Genomic DNA, 18,483 nt, shown 5'->3' with positions numbered 1-18,483 from the left:
AGAGATGACTAGCACCATAAATCTGACAAAGGACACAAGGCTGACAAGCTCACCAGCCACAAGGTTGAATAAACTTGCCATTATTTTGCTAAATAACATAGTATCAAACTGCCCTCTAAATTAATATCTTTATGCCCATGGATAAGTGTAGCTCTCAGAACTCATCAAATAAGTTTCTTTGTGCAGTATTTGGTGGTTAACATAGAAACTCACAATTGGTCAAAGTTCAGAGAATAAATGTTACTGCAGTGTTTAGTCCTACATTGTAAATCTATGATCCCCTGCCACACAAGGCTTAAGGACTATTGCAGAAGATAGGGCAAGAAGACTGTAAGACCAGAGATCAAGGGTGAAACAGTGTCATCTTGACCATGACAGGATCACTGCACTCATAAACTCATGGCAGTGGTATGGCCTGTATGAGATCTATGTAAGATCAGGTCAGTCAACATTCCAGAATGGAGTGGGGAGGGGCTCATAAGCCTCTATCCCTAATTTGGGAAGCTGTTGACAGTTGGCTTCTGGGGAAGGAAGCATCAATTTTACTTAAGACTATGACCATTGGTATGCTGAACAAGTTTAAGTGGATGGCCCCAAATTCATGAGTATGTAGCCAGCACAAATCAGACTCAGTGGAATATGTAAAAAAAAAAAGAGGCCAAGAAGTTGGGAGGCACAGGGGTGGAATGTGAGGGAATGAATCTAGGAAGAATTAGAAAGAAAAGCTGGGGTGAGTATTATCTAAATATATTGTGTGAAGTTCTCAAAGAATTAATAAGGATATTATATTAAAAATCTGTTTTATATAATGATAGATAAGTATGGAAATGTCATAATGCATACCCATTACTTTGTATGCTTAACTTTAAAATGTACTGTGTCTTAGGATTAGAAGTGTGATTCAGTGGAAGAACATTTAGCTAATATGTGTATAAGCCTGGTTATCCCTAACATTCTAAAACACACAGACACAAAAAACAGAGTTTAGTTTGAGAGGCCAAACAACAGAAAAATTCCATCACTCCAAAATATAAGAGGGTGAATTATCTTAATAAATATGACTTTAAAAAAACACAAACAAACAAAATAACCTAACAGTAAATGTGGTAAATGACACCTTGGAAATTGTGAGTGCATTCAGAAGAGATAAAATAGGGGAAAAAAGCCAGTCAGTGAGTTATTGCATGCACTTGCATATATGATTTGTACATAAAATGTTGAATAATTACTTTTTTTGGCTTTTCAAGACAGAGTTTCTCTGTGTAGCTTTTGGAGCCTGTCCTGGAACTCACTCTATAGCCTAGGCTAGCTTTGAACTCACAGAGATCCACCTGCTTCTGCCTCCCAAGTGCTGGGATTAAAAGTGTGTGCCACCACCGCCTGGATAATAATTCCTCTTACTGGTTTGATTTCCAATGTGAAATAATTTAAACATAAACAATGTCATGTATTATTTATAATATCTAAACACTTAAAGAAAATTCTAAGACAGCAAAACATACATACACACACACACACACACACACACACACACACACATACACACACACACACATCCATGTTGATTTTTCTTTTGGAGGCAGGATCTCAATGTATCCCAGACTAGCCTTAAACTTAGTATGTTACCATAGAATACCTTACATTTGTAATCTGGTTGTGGGAGAGATGATTCAGCAGTTAAGAATACTGGCTGCTCTTTGAGAGGGCCTGGGCTTCATTTCCCAGCACCCTTGTGGCAGCTCACAACTGTCTGTAACTCCACTTCCCTGGTGTCTCACACCCCACTCTGGCCTCCATGGAAACTGCATACATGTGGTGCTCAGACATACATGCAGGCAAAGCACCTGACACATAATGTTTTTTAAAACTTGATCTGCCTACTCCCACCTCTGGAGTCTGATATTATAGGCACGTACTACTAACTCCTCCAAGTTTATGCTTTATCAACTGAACTACATTCCCAGCCCCAGAGCTTTTATACATCAAATTCACATTTCATACAATTCAATTAAAGCTTTAAATTCAACGATTTTGGGCACATTCAGATCATACAATTATTGGAGTAATTTTAGTTTCCTTGAGGGTTTTAGTTCTTTTTGTATTTACATATTTGTTTATATGCCGGTGACTGAACTCAGGACTTTGCAGTTGCTGGGCAAAGCCCTAAGATAAATCCCCAACCCCTAGAGAATTTAAGAACATTTTCTTATCTAAGGAAAAAAAACTATACTGTTCTAGCAATCATTCCCCTCTATCCCCATCCACATACAACACCTGGCCAGAGGCAACCACTAATCCACTTTCAGTCTCTGTAGAATTCTCCATTGCGTCTTTACAGATGAGTGGAATTTAAAAGTCTGTCTTGGATGAATTCTTGGCCAGCTTCAGAGGCTTCTGGTTGCAAGCCCAACAGACAACTGTACTAGACCCAGACTCCTCCCATCCCTCATTTAAGCCCAACAGACAACTGTACTAGACCCAGACACCTCCCATCTCTCATTTTAAACCAATCTTTGAAGACTGAAAACTTCAAGCCTTCCCCAACTTTTTCTCAGCTTGGTGTCTTAGCTGCAGAATATTGTTACTTTTTATCCATCTGTTCTCAACAGTGAATTTTTTAGGAAGTAAACAGCCTGGTACCTCTGGGTATCCCAAATACTTCAGATGTTAATCTTTCATCTTAAAATGACTTAGCCAGGCAAACTGTCTTAAAGGGTAAGCATAGTGTTTTCTTAAAATCTTAAAGCAACATTTTGCCTTTAAATTATCTTGCATGCGGTAAACAGTGGCCCACATCTTTAATCATAGCAGCTGTGAGAAAGAGGCAGGTGGATCTCTGTGAATTTGAGCCAGTCTGGTCTACATAGTGAGTTCTAGGATAGCCAAGATAACTCTTACTCTGTATCTTGAATGCTACCATGTCTGTTTTGAATATTCCTATTGCTTAAAAAATATTTCTTCATTTTTGTGTGTGTGTGTGTGTGTGTGTGTGTGTGTGTGTGTGTGCGTGCATGTATTCATTCATGAATGACACTTGTGTGAAGGACTGAGGAAAATTTTCAGGAATCAGGCCTCTCCACCATGTGGATCCCAAGAATTGGGGTCACATCCTCAGATGTATGTTATATGTTTTTTTCTGTCATTTTTTAAAGGCTTATTATTGGACCAATCTAGAAAATAATGCAACAGACACTGGTTACATAACCACTTACAGACATTAAAATACACAGAACTGGAAGCTGGAAGTGGTGGTAAACACAAATACACAAAGAGTTAGATGATATATGAAAAGGATAGACGATAGATAGATAGATAGATAGATAGATAGATAGATAGATATAGATAGATGGACAGACAAACAGATAGGCAAGAAAAATCTGCAGTTTTAAGATAATTAAAAATTTAAAAATTAAAAGTAAAAAGGCAATTATGAGTATTCTATGGGAAAACTATAAATTATATTAAATGATGAGCTAGGTTCATACCAACAAATTGGTCATTTTAGATTTATTAAAATCCTTAGATGATCTTTCTCTTGCTTTGATTTTAATTACTTACAGCCATGATATGTCTTACCTGCGGTGCTGTATATCAGTGTCATCATCATCCGATTCAATAACTATAACAGTGGATTGAGTTTCAACAGGATGTTCCTGAAGAAAAATTAGCATATTGGTTTCCATTGTTGTCATCATCATTTTGGCATTTCTTTGAGTCAAACCTATATAGCCTTGTGCAGAGTAGAGCTATACCCTCTCCCAGCCCCCTAATTGCCATTTAAATGTATGTGTATACTAAAAATTACGTGACATTTATCACATGCATTACATATTCAAGATACAACTGATCCACATGTTAGTGTGAGGAAGACACTGGGTTTACAGGTATGAAATGAGGTATACACATACAATGGTTTAACCCAAAACTAGTAGATCCAGAAGATGAATTTCACTTTGACTCAAGTTCTCACTATTTTATACCATCATACTGTACAGACTGATTTGGCCACTATCCCTCTGTTCTCTTGAGATATGTATTCCAAAATATCCACTGATGTTGAAACAATATTCTAGAGGCCCAGAAAGAAAAACTGGAGGAAATCACAAAAAAACTTCCTGGTGTCATGATGGAGACTAGTGAAATATGGGTGAACCAAGAAAGATTTGTTTTTTCTTTCCCAGGAGAGCAAATAGACCTTGGGACTGAGTCCTACATATTAAAAGACAGAATTCTCATGGCAAATAATGGAATTCAGGTCCCAGAGGGATAGTACAAAGGAAGAATGAATGAGGCAATCAAATCAGACCAACTTTCTTCAGTTTTTCCCTCTATTCTACTTCCTTACTATCTTCAATATAGAGAAGTGGTTTATTCTAAAATTGAATGTAGGAACTATTTACTCTGCCATCACAATAGAAGCATGGTTCACAGGCCAAGTGGAGCTTCTCAACTGGGCCACCAATACTGCACAGTCTACAATGTTCTAGTCCTGTCTGTACCTGCTGATAGTGCCTCCATTCATCCCAAATCCTGGAATTTATATCCCCATGGCTACAATCAGTCCAGACCTGCCATCCACATCTGGTTAGCTCCATTCTTGTTTCTTTATGCTTCATGATCCACCTATAAAGCAGCCTGGTGATTTCAGTCCATATCATACTACCCCTCTACATTCTAGTGTATTTAGCATAAATTTCGTAAGCATTAGTACAGATAGTGAAGTTCTGTACAATTTGTCTCCTGCCTGCCTCCACTATCCCCTTACCAATTTCCCCTTATTTAAGTCACATAACCATTTTTTTCCTTAAAACTCTCCAAAGTGGAGTCAAGGCACTCTCTGCACAGATTGCCTTTTTTTTTTTAATCATTCTTGGCATCCTGTACTCCAAACAGAAATCACCAGAGATACCCTACCAACTCTCATCCCTGTGACATTTTTCATCAATGCTTTGTTTATTGTCTGCCTTTATGTATTCCCCTGGCACTTAACACAACATCTGGGACATGAAAAGTGTCCCATGTTATTGAAAGAATAAACTAAAGGAATTTCTTCCTATCACTTGGATTCTAAAAACTCACTTTTCCTTTGAGGGGTTAAAAACAAAACAAAAAAACAAAACAAAAAAAAAAACTAAGAGAAAAAAACAGAGCTGTTGTTAGATGGAAATTCACTTACTAACAGAAGCATACAAGTTGTTTGTTCTTTACTGAGTATTAAATGTTTGTGCACTGATGTCCAGAGGCTGAAAGTGAAAATGATATGCCCTTCAAAGTGGGAACAACAGACATCATACTCACTGATTCATCCTTTGTGCGAAGAACTGAAATGGTTCCCACAAGATAGTACTGTTGCTCCCATAACAGCCTTGGAGTTGATGACCAAATGTTTCTGCTATTTGGACCATAATTTCCAAAAAATACAAATGACTCTAAGGGTGACAGACACAATGGCAATTAAATGAAAAGATATACAAGATAAGCAAGGATGCAGACAAATGTCACATCACATTGCTATTTACCATCCTATTGTCATTTTTCAATATTCTGAGCCATGGGATTTTCCTGGTCTTCCTTCCCTTTCAACCCAGCTCCCAAGATGGTCACCACCAAAATATGAGACACTCATACAGAAAATCAAATGTGAATTTGTGCTGATGTCAATCTTTTGCTGTTGCCCTATGTATTGCTATGGTAGTCTCTAAAAAAAACATGGTGTGTGTGGGGGGGTAAGTATAAATGTACATGCATCTATCTAAGTTTTTTTAAAGATATTTTAACTTTAATTTCTAAGAAACATGAGAAGTCTTAACAAGTACTTGGGTACCTAAAGCACAAAGTATAGCTTGCTTCTGATTATGTTAAATGTTTTATGGCTCCAAAGCAGTTAATTTTAATCACATATGTTTATTTATCAGCTTGTACTTCCTTACATCTTAAAAATTATATACCAAGCCTCATAGTAGACATTACATAATTCACAAACTTCTTTTTCTATATTAGTGTATAGAACTTTAGTGTTTATATTTTATATATTTGTCTTTGATAGGATGTTGTAAGTTTAGACCCCAGGTAATCCAATCTGTGGTATGATTTATAAACTATAAAATACATTTGTAAGTTTGGGTATTCATGGAGTTCCTTTTAAGCTTGGCAGTGCATTAAACTTTAGGAATTGGTTTTATATTTTATTTTGTTTTGTAAGATGAGACAGCCATTTTTTATCAATCTAATCCACCATATTTCTCTATGACTCCAACTTATAAATTTTACTATTATTTTTTAATGCCTAATAGGCGTAGCCAGAAATTGTCAGTGTAGGGGTATCAAAGATTTTGTAAATACCAATAATACAAAAACATGTATGCTACCAATTAGGAATACACCACTCCTGAACATAATTTAAAAATCATGGGCAGGAGCTGGGTTGCTTACCATCATAGGAATCCTGCAGGTACAAGATGAATTTTACATACTCATATGTGTCCCTGCCTTCGTACATGTCCCTGTAATCGTATGTATCCAGCGCATCCTGGCTGGGATTTCCTTTTCTTACATAGCAGCAAAATTCAATAAGATTGCCAACTAAAGAGAGAACAATACAAATTAAGTTGTATAGTCAGAGGGATTACTTCAGTCAATGAAAGTCTTCTTTAGTCAAAACAACACTTTTTTGGGGGGAGGATTTCTCCATCTAGCCCTGGCTGTCCTCAAATTCTCTCTGTAGACCAGGCTGCCCTTGAACTCACAGAGACCCGAGTGCTTCTGCCTCCTAAGTACTGGGATTAAAGATGTGCTAAACCACACCCGGCTCAAGACAACATTTTAAAGAACACAATTTTCTTTCAATGAATGCTGTACTCATAGGGCTATCAACTGTAGAATAGGGTACCACCCATAATATAATACACTAAAATTTATATAACACTACTACAATTAGAAAAATACTGCTGTAATTAGGGTTTAAAGTAAAGAAAAAACAGGGCTGGGGATGACTTTTCAATAAAGAATTTTTATTAGTTCTTTGAGAATTTCATATATGCATGTGGTATATTTTGATCATGTTCATGTCCCACTCCCACCAGCTCCTCATCCCCACTAATTCCTTCCCAACTTTGTGCCCAAAAAACCATACAATTCCAATTTGTGCTGCTCATACACTTCTGAATGCAAACATTCATTAGAAAAGTGGTCCTTAACACAAGGGCTGCAACTCCTTTGGGGGACAAATGACCTTTTCCCAGGGGTCATATGAGACCATTAGAAAACACAGACATTTATAATACAATTCATAACAGTAGCAAAATTAGAGTTATAAAGTAGCAATGAAAATAATTTTATAGTTGGGGTCACCATGACATGAGCAAGTGTATTAAAGGGTCACCGAATTAGGAAGACTGAGAACCACCGTACTAGATCATGATCAGCCTGCCAGGGGCCATATCCTTGAAGAAAACCCACTTACCTCTCCCAGTATACATCAACTGTTCCTAGCTCCTCATCTGAGGGTGAGGGCACATGAGCTCCTCCCCACTCCCCCACGGAAGATAATTTTTTTTAATGTTAGAAAGGAGGTGTTTGAATCTATAAGCTATAAACTTAAACGAATATATGATCAGCAGCTACAGTGACTAATAGTTTTTTCAAAAATTATTAAGTTTTAAGAGAGCAAGAATTTATTCAACTGGGTGTTACTTGTCACTCAAAACCTCAGAATTAAATTAGAACAAAATAAAACCATATGAACATACCTGACTGTGCCAAAGGAAGATTAAGAACGACCTTCTGAGATATTTCTTCTTTTTCCTCCTCAGGAAGAATATTTAATAAAGTCTTCCCCATAATATCTTCCTGGAGAGAAAGAGAGAGAACAGATTTTGTTTTCTACACTAATACTATTATTCTGTCTTTTCTCCTTACCACCAATGAATTTAGTTCTACTCTTGACCATTTATGGCTATAGGTACTGTGCTTCAGTCAGTTTTCATTACCTTCCAGCAGTTACTGCTTGCTACAGTCTATTCTGGATACAGTTTTTTTTTTTTTTTGTACATCATTTCTCTCAAACAGTTGAAGTCTTCCCTAGCCATCTCAAAGACAACAGATGTTTTTGTAATCATTACCATGTATTCTTTTCCTCTGTACTATGTGCCTGGAAAAATCTCAGCTCTTTGTCCATAGTGTCCGAGAAACAGAATGTGGATGGAAAACCCCACACTTTCTCACTCTTCAATGTGAATCCTTTCTATTTTGTACCTTCCTCACACTTGGGTCCAAAGCCCTCTCCACATTTTAAACTGGCCTTGTTCATTTTGGTGGGGAAAGCTCAATCCCCAGTACCATAAAGAAACACTTATTTTTCAATAAAAATGTTTTCATTTTTATAAATATTAAATTCAAATACCCAAACTAATTTATCTCTGATTAATCTGGAATTTCATTGATTTTCACATCCAACAAATGATTAAACAATCACCTTACAGATACTGTCTAAATATATACAAACAGTGCAGCTTCATTATTCCCTATAAGATGAAGAATTGTTTTCCATTTTACTCATGATTATTCATGATTATTGTTCTTTTCATTGTACCACAACTGTCTCAAATACAACTTTTACTAATCCTACTAAATGTGCTATGGAACATTCTTACTTATAGATATTAAATAAGAAGTAATTAATGTTTCTGCAGGGAGTAAACATTTTCAAAGATAAACATTACATGAATTATAATTTTCAGGAGTACAATAGGAATAAAGTATGTCTATGCATACAAAATGTGCTAATGTGCTAGAAGTAGATTCATACTTATAATCGCAGGACTCAGGACACTAAAGCAATTGGAATGCCCTGAGTCTAAAACCAACCCGGGCTACATTTGGAGTCTCAGAGTAGCCTGAACTGTAGAATACTACTTTATCTTTCCAAAAAAGAAGAAAAAAAGACAGAGAGAGAGAGAGAGAGAGAGAGAGAGAGAGAGAGAGAGAGAGAGCACAAGCTATAATGAAATAAAATTATTTTGTACGTTAACTTTTTTTTTCTTTAACAAATTTTTTATTCATTTTACATACCAACCACAGATCCCCATCTCATCCATCTTTCAGTGCCCCCCTATTCTTATTCCCCAACACACACCCCAGTCCCTCCTATGAAAAGGTAAAGGATCCCATGGATAGTCAGAATATCCTGGTATATTCAGTTGAGGTAGGACCAAGCCCTTCCCCCTGCATCAAGGCTGTGCACGGTGTTCCAAAATAGGTAATGGGCTCCAAAAAGCCAGCACATGCAGTATAATGAAATTCCGATCCTACTGTCAGGGCCTCCTTAAACAGACCAAGCTGTACAACTGTCTCGCTTATGGATGGGGCCTAGTTCTGTCCCATGCAGGTACTAAAGCTGTTGGTCTAAAGTTCTGTCAATGTATTTCATCATATAAACAAATTGTTCATCAAATTAGATACTGAAAAAGCCTTCAACATAACCCGACACCCCTTTATGATAAAGGTCTTGTCTTGTGGGATGTCTTTCTGTGTGCTATGAATATGTGTTAAGCTGATTGGTTGATAAATAGTGCTGCATTTGCCTATGGCAGGGCAGCTTACAGGCAGTCAGGAAATCCAACAGATATATGCTGAAAATAAAGATGAGAGGGAGATACTAGCTGCCACCCAAGGAATAAAAAGATGCCAGCAGACTGGCAATGCCAATGTCATGTGGTGACTTATAGATTAATAGAAATGGATTAAGTTATAATAATTATCAATAAGTCTTACATAGGCCATGCAATTGGTAATTAATATTGTACTTCTGAATGGCTATTTTATAAGTGGCTGAGGGACAATGGGGCCAGGAGGGACCTGAGAAACCTTCTAGCAACAGTCTTGGAGAGATCAAGAGTACAAGGAACATACCTAAATATAATAAAAGCAATTTACAGCAAGCTGACAGAGAACATCAAATTCAATGGAGAGAAACTTAAAGCGATTCCACTAAAATCAGAAACAAGACAAGGCTTCCACTCTCCACATATCTATTCAATATAGTACTTGAAGTTCTAACTAGAGCAATAAGACAACAAAAGGAGATCGAAGGTATACAAATGGCAAAGGAAGAAGTCAAACTTTTGCTATTAGAAGATGATATGATAGTATGCATAAGTGACCTACAAAACTCTACCAGGAAAGAATTACCTTCAGTATTGTGGCAAGATACAATATTAACTAAAAAATCAGTATTTCTCTTACATACAAATGATAAATGGGCTGAAAAAGAAATCAGAGAAACATCACTTTAAAATTGCCACAAATAATATAAAATATCTTGGGGTAAATCTAAGCAAGGGAAAGACCTGTATGATAAAAACTTTAAGTCTCTGAAAAAAGAAATCGAAGAAGATATCAGAAAATGGAGAGATCTCCTGTGCTCATGGATAGGTAAAATCAACATAGTAAACATGGCAATCTTAACAAAACAATCTACAATTCAGTGCAATCTCCATCAAAATCCCAACACAATTCTTCACAGACTGGGAAAGAATAATACTTAACTTTATATGGAAAAATAACTAGGATAGCTAAAAGAATCCTGTATAATAAAGCAACCTCTGGAGGCAGCATGATCTCTGACCTCAAGCTCTACTATAGAGCTATAGTAATAAAAACAGCTTGGTACTGGCATAAAAACCGACATGTGGACCAATGGAATCGAACTGAAGACCCTGACAATGATCCACACACCTATGAACATACGATTTTCGACAAAGAAGCCAAAATTGTACCAACCCCATATCTGACAGAGGGCTGATATCCAAAATATGTAAAGAACTCAAGAAAGTAGATATCAAAATACCAAACAAATCTAATTAAATATGGGCTACAAATCTAAAAAGAGAATTCTCAATAGAAGAATCTCAAATGGCTGAAAGATATTTAAGGAATTGCTCAACATCCTTGGTCATCAGGGAGGTGGAAATCAAAATGACTCTGAGATACCATCTTACACCTGTCAAATGGCTATGATCAAAAACACTGTAGACAGCTTATGTTGCAGAGTATGTAGAGCAAGGGGAACTCTCCTCCACTACTGGTGGGAGTGCAAACTTGAACAGCCACTTTGGAAATCAGTATGGTGGTTTCTCAGAAAATTGAGAATCAATTTTCCTCAAGACACAGCAATACCACTCTTGGGTATATACCCATGGAATGCTCAATCATACCACAAAGATGCTTGCTCAACTATGTTCATAGCAGCATTATTTGTAAAAGCCAGAACATGTAAACAACACAGATGCCACTCAACTGAAGAATGGATAAAGAAAATGTGGTACATATACACAATGAAGTACGACTCAGCAGTAAAAATCAATGATACAATGAAATTTGCTGGCAAATGGATGGAACTAGGAAATATCATGCTGAGAGAGGTAACTCAGACTCAGAACCTATGTACTCACTCATAAGTGGACATTACATGCAAAGGAAAGTATAACCAGACTGTATGTTAACTTTTTAAACTTACAAAAAACAGAGAATTTCAAAATGATACGCACAGCAAATGTGATGTGAAATATAAAACAAGTGGTGTCACTATCACTTGCATTAGTAGAAGAAATGGGGATATCATCATAAAAATTTCAGAGAGCTGGAGATTAGCTCAGTAGGAGTTATACTCACCTAGTATGGACAAGGCCTTGCTTTCAATTGCTCTTAACACACACACACACTCACACACACACACACACACACACACACACACACACACACATCCCTGCTAGATACGTGCTGGTTAATACCTGTAACCCCAGCATTTTAGAGGCAAGGTAGAATGATCATCATGAGTTCAAGATCAACCTGGGCTGCAATAAGAGTTATGATCAATCACCAACTAAAATAGTGGATATTAGCAATCATAGCATTGACCCATGTGTGAGTGTATGCATACAAATACACGGAAATTGGGAGGAGAGTGGGGAAAGGAGGGAGGGGCAGGGAGAGAATAAAGAGGCAAAGATTAGACTCATTTTCTTTTTTCTATCTCTGGCATTCAGTCTTCTCATTACACAGGGCAGAAAGTTCAAGGTATTTAAGGTTTATGAAGCAAGAAATAACAGCAAAATAAATGAGGTTTTCAAAAGAGAAATTTGAATAGCTATTTCAACACATTCTGTTTGACAGTTTTGTCTCAGTCATTCCACAAGAAGAAAAGAATTTACCCTGCTCAGTGTTATTTGCTGATAATCTTGACAAGAAACATGTTTTTTTTCAGAGTACACATACATCAGAAAAGCAGATAAGGCCCAAGAAAGGGTATGAATCTCTGCAAGAGCCCCAGGTTGGAAACAGAGGCCAATCTTCTTCAATGCCATGAACTCCTGTCTCCAAACTTCTAAAGCCTGAGAGACTCTTCCCGTGATGAACTTTATGTATGGAAAGGTCTGTTTGCTTAAGGATTACCCAGGAGAATGACTCTGTGTAGCTTCTCAGATTTTAATTGATTATGAAAAATGTATAACAATTAGATTTTTTTTTTTGGTTTTTCGAGACAGGGTTTCTCTGTGTAGCTTTGTGCCTTTCCTGGAGCTCACTTGGTAGCCCAGGCTGGCCTCGAACTCACAGAGATCCGCCTGCCTCTGCCTCCCGAGTGCTGGGATTAAAGGCGTGCGCCACCACCGCCCGGCCAACAATTAGATTTATTGAAAAGGCACATAAAATAATAAAATAGTGCTTTAGGTATACTTTCTCAACCCTGTCTGATAAACATAACACCATTTCATTCCCTTTTAGTGTTTATATAAAAATATTTTTATTTATGTATTTTAGACATTGTCTCATGAATCCCAAGCTGCTCTCAAATTCATAGCATAGACATAAATGATTAAAATTCTCACCTTCCAGCCTTCATCTCCCAGTTTATGTGGTGTTGGGATCAAAATCAGAGCCTTGTGTATGGTGGGCAAGCACTGTACTAACTAAACTGAATTCTCAGTTTTATACTGTTATTTTTATACACACAAGTCTCAAGTAATCAAGTACACATTCTTTAAGGCCTCTGCTTAAAACCACATACCCAGATACTTTACCTTATGTGTCATGTGTGTGCATATGTGTGTGTATATGTGTGTGTGGATGTGTGTATATGTGTGTATGCATGTGCATATATATGTGTAAGTGTTTTACCACAGATAGTAAAGGGCATAAAACTTCTGGACAAATTACATAAAACAATCAGAATAATATTATAGCTAGCACTCTTAGTATAAGACATCCTCATGTAGTAGGAAGAAGTAACTAATTTCAGCTAAGAATGAATTTCATTTAATTAATTAGGAAAAAAGTGAACAATATTGGAGTTTGCTGTAGAGTAGTTTCTAATCTACTTTCAATGTAACTCTTGTATATCTGTTAAACTTTATTGATTCCCATGCTTTAAGCCCAAGTGCTATAGCTCTCTGGTTCAGAAGGCAACTTTGTGTAATGTGGAATATACAGTGAAAACCACTCAGATATGAATAACAACATCACCAAATGACACAGATTTTATTGAGGAAGATTATCCCATTACCTTTTCTTATCCTTTCTCATTCTCACCAACCCTTTTCCTCCTTGCAGCTAACCCCTTCCAATTATATTATCATATCCTGGAGGGAGGATCTCATGAAAACATACTCTCCCTGGGAATTTACAGGTAGTTAACAGTAATTAAAGGCTCTGTTCCTCCCTGATGGTTTACAGATAGTTAACAGTAGCTAAGGGGAGGCACTCATGAGATCCTACCCCTGTCCCTGAGAATAAGTAGTAGACAGCAGTAACTAATGGGAGAGTGGCTGATTTAGTCATAATTTACTCTTCAATATAAAGATAGAGATGAGGGGCTTGGTGAGATGGTTCAGAAGTTAAGAGGACTCAGTGTTCTTCCAGAGGATCCCAGTTGAGTTCAGAGCACCTGTGTCAGACAGCTCACAACTGTCTGGAATTCCAGCTCCATGGCAGCCAAAACCCTCTGAAGGCTTTTTCACATGTGTGACATATATATTCTCACATACACAAAAAATTAAAAATTAAAAATAAATAATAAAAAAGTAAAGGTATGTATAACTACTTAGTAGTTACAATGTATATTTACAGAAAGGGAGGTAGGCAGGAGAGATAGATTGGCTACTAACAGTATTTATTACTCTTGTATAGGACTTGGATTCAGTTCCTGGCACCCACATAACAGCCCACAACTGTCTGTGATTCCAAATCTAAGGGACCCAATGCCCTCTTCTGCCCTCTCCAGTAACCAGGCTCGTACAGGGTACACAGACATAACTTTAGGCAAAATGTTTATACACATAAAATAAATATATTTAAGTTTTTTAAAATAAATTAAACAAGAATTTAAATACGGAAAAATTAGACCTACGATAGATGCCATAATTAAATGGGCATAGTTGGACATCAATGAGTTATATGAAGCTAAAAAGAAATACCCCCAAGACAGCAAACCATCTGACCCTTTTCCCAAAAGCTGGAAACACTTACTGGTCGATGGCCAAGAAGAGGTAACACATTCTGCGATATAAAAACAACTTTTCCATCTATGTTCAGCACAATTGAAATGTTTTCAAATGACTAGTAAAGAGAATAATAACAAAATCAAATAGTGCAACAATTATAAAATAATAGCTTTATTTATAAGTTTATAAATAATGTTAACAGAATACTGAAAATGTGTATTGCTTACATATCAATGAAGTGGACACATACTTAATTAAAAAATCTGTTATTCTGCCTCCTACACAGAATCTACTTAAACTTAAGCATGAGATACTTATCAAATGATGTGTCACTTAGACAAACAAATTTCAATGTACACCCAACAAACACTAAATTCTCCATCACAAGCTAGGAAGATTAAGTTCTGTGTCTAGATTGGCACACTACAAGTATATTTAATTTTAAATACCAAGAATTTTTAAGGGCACTTTCATTTGTGCTTAGTCTTGTTATCTACTTATAAAGATGATTACTGCCATCCCTTTTCTTCTGTATAATGGATATAATATGTAGACAAATACTTCCTTGTTTATAACACTTAAATGAATTTTTTAATCCATAAAAATGTTTTCAGGATTGATTCTATACGTTTCATTAGGGCTGCTAACAGGAGCATGGGTAAGGGGTTCAGTATAGGTGTTTGAGTACATTTCCAGTGGCTACAGCTTGAAGAAAATGTCTCTTGTTCCCTTAGCAACCAATAAGTGCCTAGAGACCCTTAGGAACAGCTGAGGACTCATGATCTGCTCTCCCTTAGCTTATGTTTACTATTAATTCTCAGGGAAATATGTGGTGTCATGAAATCCTTTTCCTCCAAGTTATGATAGTAGAAGGCTAGAGTAGGTGGGAGGTAGAAAGCGGTCAATGAGAAGGTGAAGGGACAAGAGAGGGTAATGGGATGCAAATTTGATCAAAATACATTGTATAAATGTATAAAATGTCATAGTGAAACTGACTATTTCATGCAATTAATGTATGCTAATAAAATAATGAACTTGCTTTCAATACTAGGACCAAGCTCATAGTAAAGTAAGAGAAACATACCTCAGACTAGTATGAATGTGGGCACTAGGACATAAAGGAATGTTAGAGACTTGGAAAACCTGTCCATCACAGATGTCTTAGAGCTTGGGAATAAAGCAAAGGTGTGTTAACAGATAGTACAGGAAGTCAGAAACCATGGTGTGAAGCCAGGTTTCCAAAAAGGTGTTATCTAGAGCATGGGAAATTCCAAAAGATTGTTCAAAGGAGATGTGGACATGTGTGTGCCTGCCTCAGTTTCAATTCTAAGAAGAGGATAACTAAAGATGGGCTGTCTTAGGAAGTACTAATCAGATGTCCATATGCACTTTAATAGAGCTACCTACAATCCAGCAACTGCATGTGTGATCTTCAACAACTCCAATCTAATATGTCACTCAAAGCAGTTCTTAGCCCTGTTCTGCAATAAAATGTTTATTTTAATAAACAGGCTCACAGAATTCATGCAGACAGATAGTTACAAATAAAGGATCTCATAGTAAAAACAAAATAGCAAACACAGGGAATGGAAATCTATTATAAATGAAGAGTGTATAGAAACAGTAAAATGAAGGATGAGATTTAAAAAAATTGGAGTATTAAGACACAAAAAGAGTGCTGAATATTGGAACACACATGACAAGGGTTTTAAAAAATTTGAGTGAACCCAAGACACTAAACTGGTCAGAGATGTGAAACATAAGCAAAAGGTTTTCTAAAGAAATTATCATAAAAATATCAATTCAGGAGCTGAGATTGTAGTTCAGTGGCAAAACACTTCCTTAGAATGTATGGGGCCCTGGGTTCTATCTTCAGCATAAAGGGAAAGAAAACATCAAAGCAGAGGTTAAATTGCACAGTAAAACACAACCGGATAGCTTGAGCATGTGGTTATGTTGGTAGAGTACTTGCCAGATGCTCAAGTCCCTGGTACCCAAGCCCAGTAACAAAATACAAAGCAAACACAAATGGAAAAGGACTAGAATGGAAGACAAGACTCTGACGACAAGCTTTGAGAAGATTGTGAAGAAATGTGAATCCCTGTGTATTGTCACTGAGAGGTTAAAATGAAGAAGCTGTAGAAAACTATATGGCCATACCTCAAAATATTAGAGGACATCATAGACTCCGGTGTTTCTACTTCTGGACAAACAGAAGAAAGAGTTGAAAGCAGAGCCTCAAATGGCTGTGTTCATCCACATTCTCAGCAACATTATTCACAATGGCCAAAAGTTGGAAGCAATCTGGTATGGTTTGGATATGGTCAGTCCTCCAAGCATTCATGTACTGGAAGCTTGATCCTCAATGTACAGTGGGAGAGGTGGTAAAGTATTTAAGAGGAGAGGCCTAGTCGGGCGGCGGTGGCACATGCCTTTAATGCCTGCACTCAGAAGGCATAGGCAGGTAGATCTCTGTTAGTTCGAGGCCAGCCTGGACTAGAGAGTGAGAATCAGGAAAGGTGCAAAGATACACAGAGAAACTCTGTCTTGAAAAACAAAGAGAGGCCTAGTGGGAGGACACTGAGGATACTTCCCTCATTAGTAATTGATTTAGTTCTTATGAGACTGTGGTTGTTTCCTAACAGGTGTTTGTTACAGAAGAAGACTAACAAGCCAGATCCCCACGATCTGGCTTTCTGATTTACAGTATGATTGTTCCCTCTCACATATGAAGCCAGTTCCACTGTGAAGCCATCTCACAAATGATACAGCCAAGAGGCCATTAAAAGAGGACACAATTTTCAACTTGCAGCTAAATTAGCCTCATTTCTTAGAAGACAGCTATGCTAACCACTACACTACCAATGCAACATCAAGCTTCTTGTTTTCATATAGCTCTCTAACTCAACTATTTGATTTAGCCACAGAGAAGTATTAACACATATTCCAAGCAACTTACAGATAAAAGCCTCTGCAAAATGTTATATAACATGTAAGTGACTATTATTCAGCCTTCAGAGAGAATTCTGTGATCAGCTACAACATGAATGGATCACATAAATATTTTAGTGAGTGAAATAAGCCACCCGGAAAAAGAAGAATGTAAGGTTCTATATTATGACATAAATAAATCTCTAAAATAATCAAATTTGTAGAGACAGAATAGAAGTGAAGAGCAAAATGTAAAGATACAATAGACCCTTAAAAAAGAAAGTAAAATGTCCAATTATTTGAAAAGAACAATACTGGTAATAAACCTCTGATGAAGTGATTTGCAAAGTGAAAAGCACAATCTTCTTAAAAAATATTTTTGTTTTATATGTATGAGTGGTTTGCTCCTGCAAGTATGTCTGTGTACAATGTGTGTGCCTGGTGCCCAAAGAGGCCAGAAGCCAGTGTCAGATTCCCTGAAACTGGAGTTACAGATAGTTATGAGCTGTCCTGTAGGTCCTAAGAATCAAACTCTGATCCTCTGCAAGAGTAGCCAGTGCTCTTAACTGCTGATCTATCTCTCCAGGCCCACAAACAATCTTAAGAACAAAAAGTAGATGTCATTACAGAAGTGTCAGCCATAACAAATATGAATAGAAAATATTATCATCAATTTTATGCCAGTAACATTGAAAGTGATGGGATATAAAAATTCTTAGGAAATAAAATTTACCAAAGATGACTCATGAACAGTAGAAGATTTGAATCATACAATGATCACTAAAGAACTGAACCATTAATTTTAAATATTCTCTTTTAACTTATGTGGTTTGAAACAGGTTTGAGTGTATCATTAGCCAAAGATTCATGTGAGAAGAGATATTTGTAGCATATAACTAACAACTGACAAATCCCAGAATCGTTAAGTGTTAGTCAAATGTTTTATGCTACTTTTATTTTTGTCATGGTATTGAATCCAGGATTCTGCATATGCTAGGCAAGTGTTGTGAGTGAACTACACCCCTAGCCTCAGTTGAAATTTAAAAACCATGCACTT

At 36.8% G+C, this 18,483-nt stretch overlaps 1 protein-coding gene across 1 annotated transcript in view; it reads right to left on the bottom strand.

Annotated features, from left to right (window-relative positions):
- Nucleotides 1-18,483, bottom strand: part of LOC119086646 — a 34,051-nt gene that overhangs the window by 12,403 nt on the left and 3,165 nt on the right. The window contains exons 4-8 of the mRNA XM_037199134.1: nucleotides 14,521-14,610; nucleotides 7,749-7,848; nucleotides 6,433-6,582; nucleotides 5,299-5,429; nucleotides 3,577-3,653 (exon numbers count right to left, since the gene is read on the bottom strand). Of these exons, the coding sequence (XP_037055029.1) occupies nucleotides 3,577-3,653; nucleotides 5,299-5,429; nucleotides 6,433-6,582; nucleotides 7,749-7,848; nucleotides 14,521-14,610 (548 nt within the window). The remainder of the gene's footprint in view (nucleotides 1-3,576; nucleotides 3,654-5,298; nucleotides 5,430-6,432; nucleotides 6,583-7,748; nucleotides 7,849-14,520; nucleotides 14,611-18,483) is intronic.

Source organism: Peromyscus leucopus, chromosome X (assembly GCF_004664715.2).
Source record: "Peromyscus leucopus breed LL Stock chromosome X, UCI_PerLeu_2.1, whole genome shotgun sequence".
NCBI lineage: Eukaryota > Metazoa > Chordata > Mammalia > Rodentia > Cricetidae > Peromyscus > Peromyscus leucopus.
The sequence above is the reverse complement of the archived record's forward strand: the minus strand, read 5'-3'. Positions and strand labels throughout refer to the sequence as shown.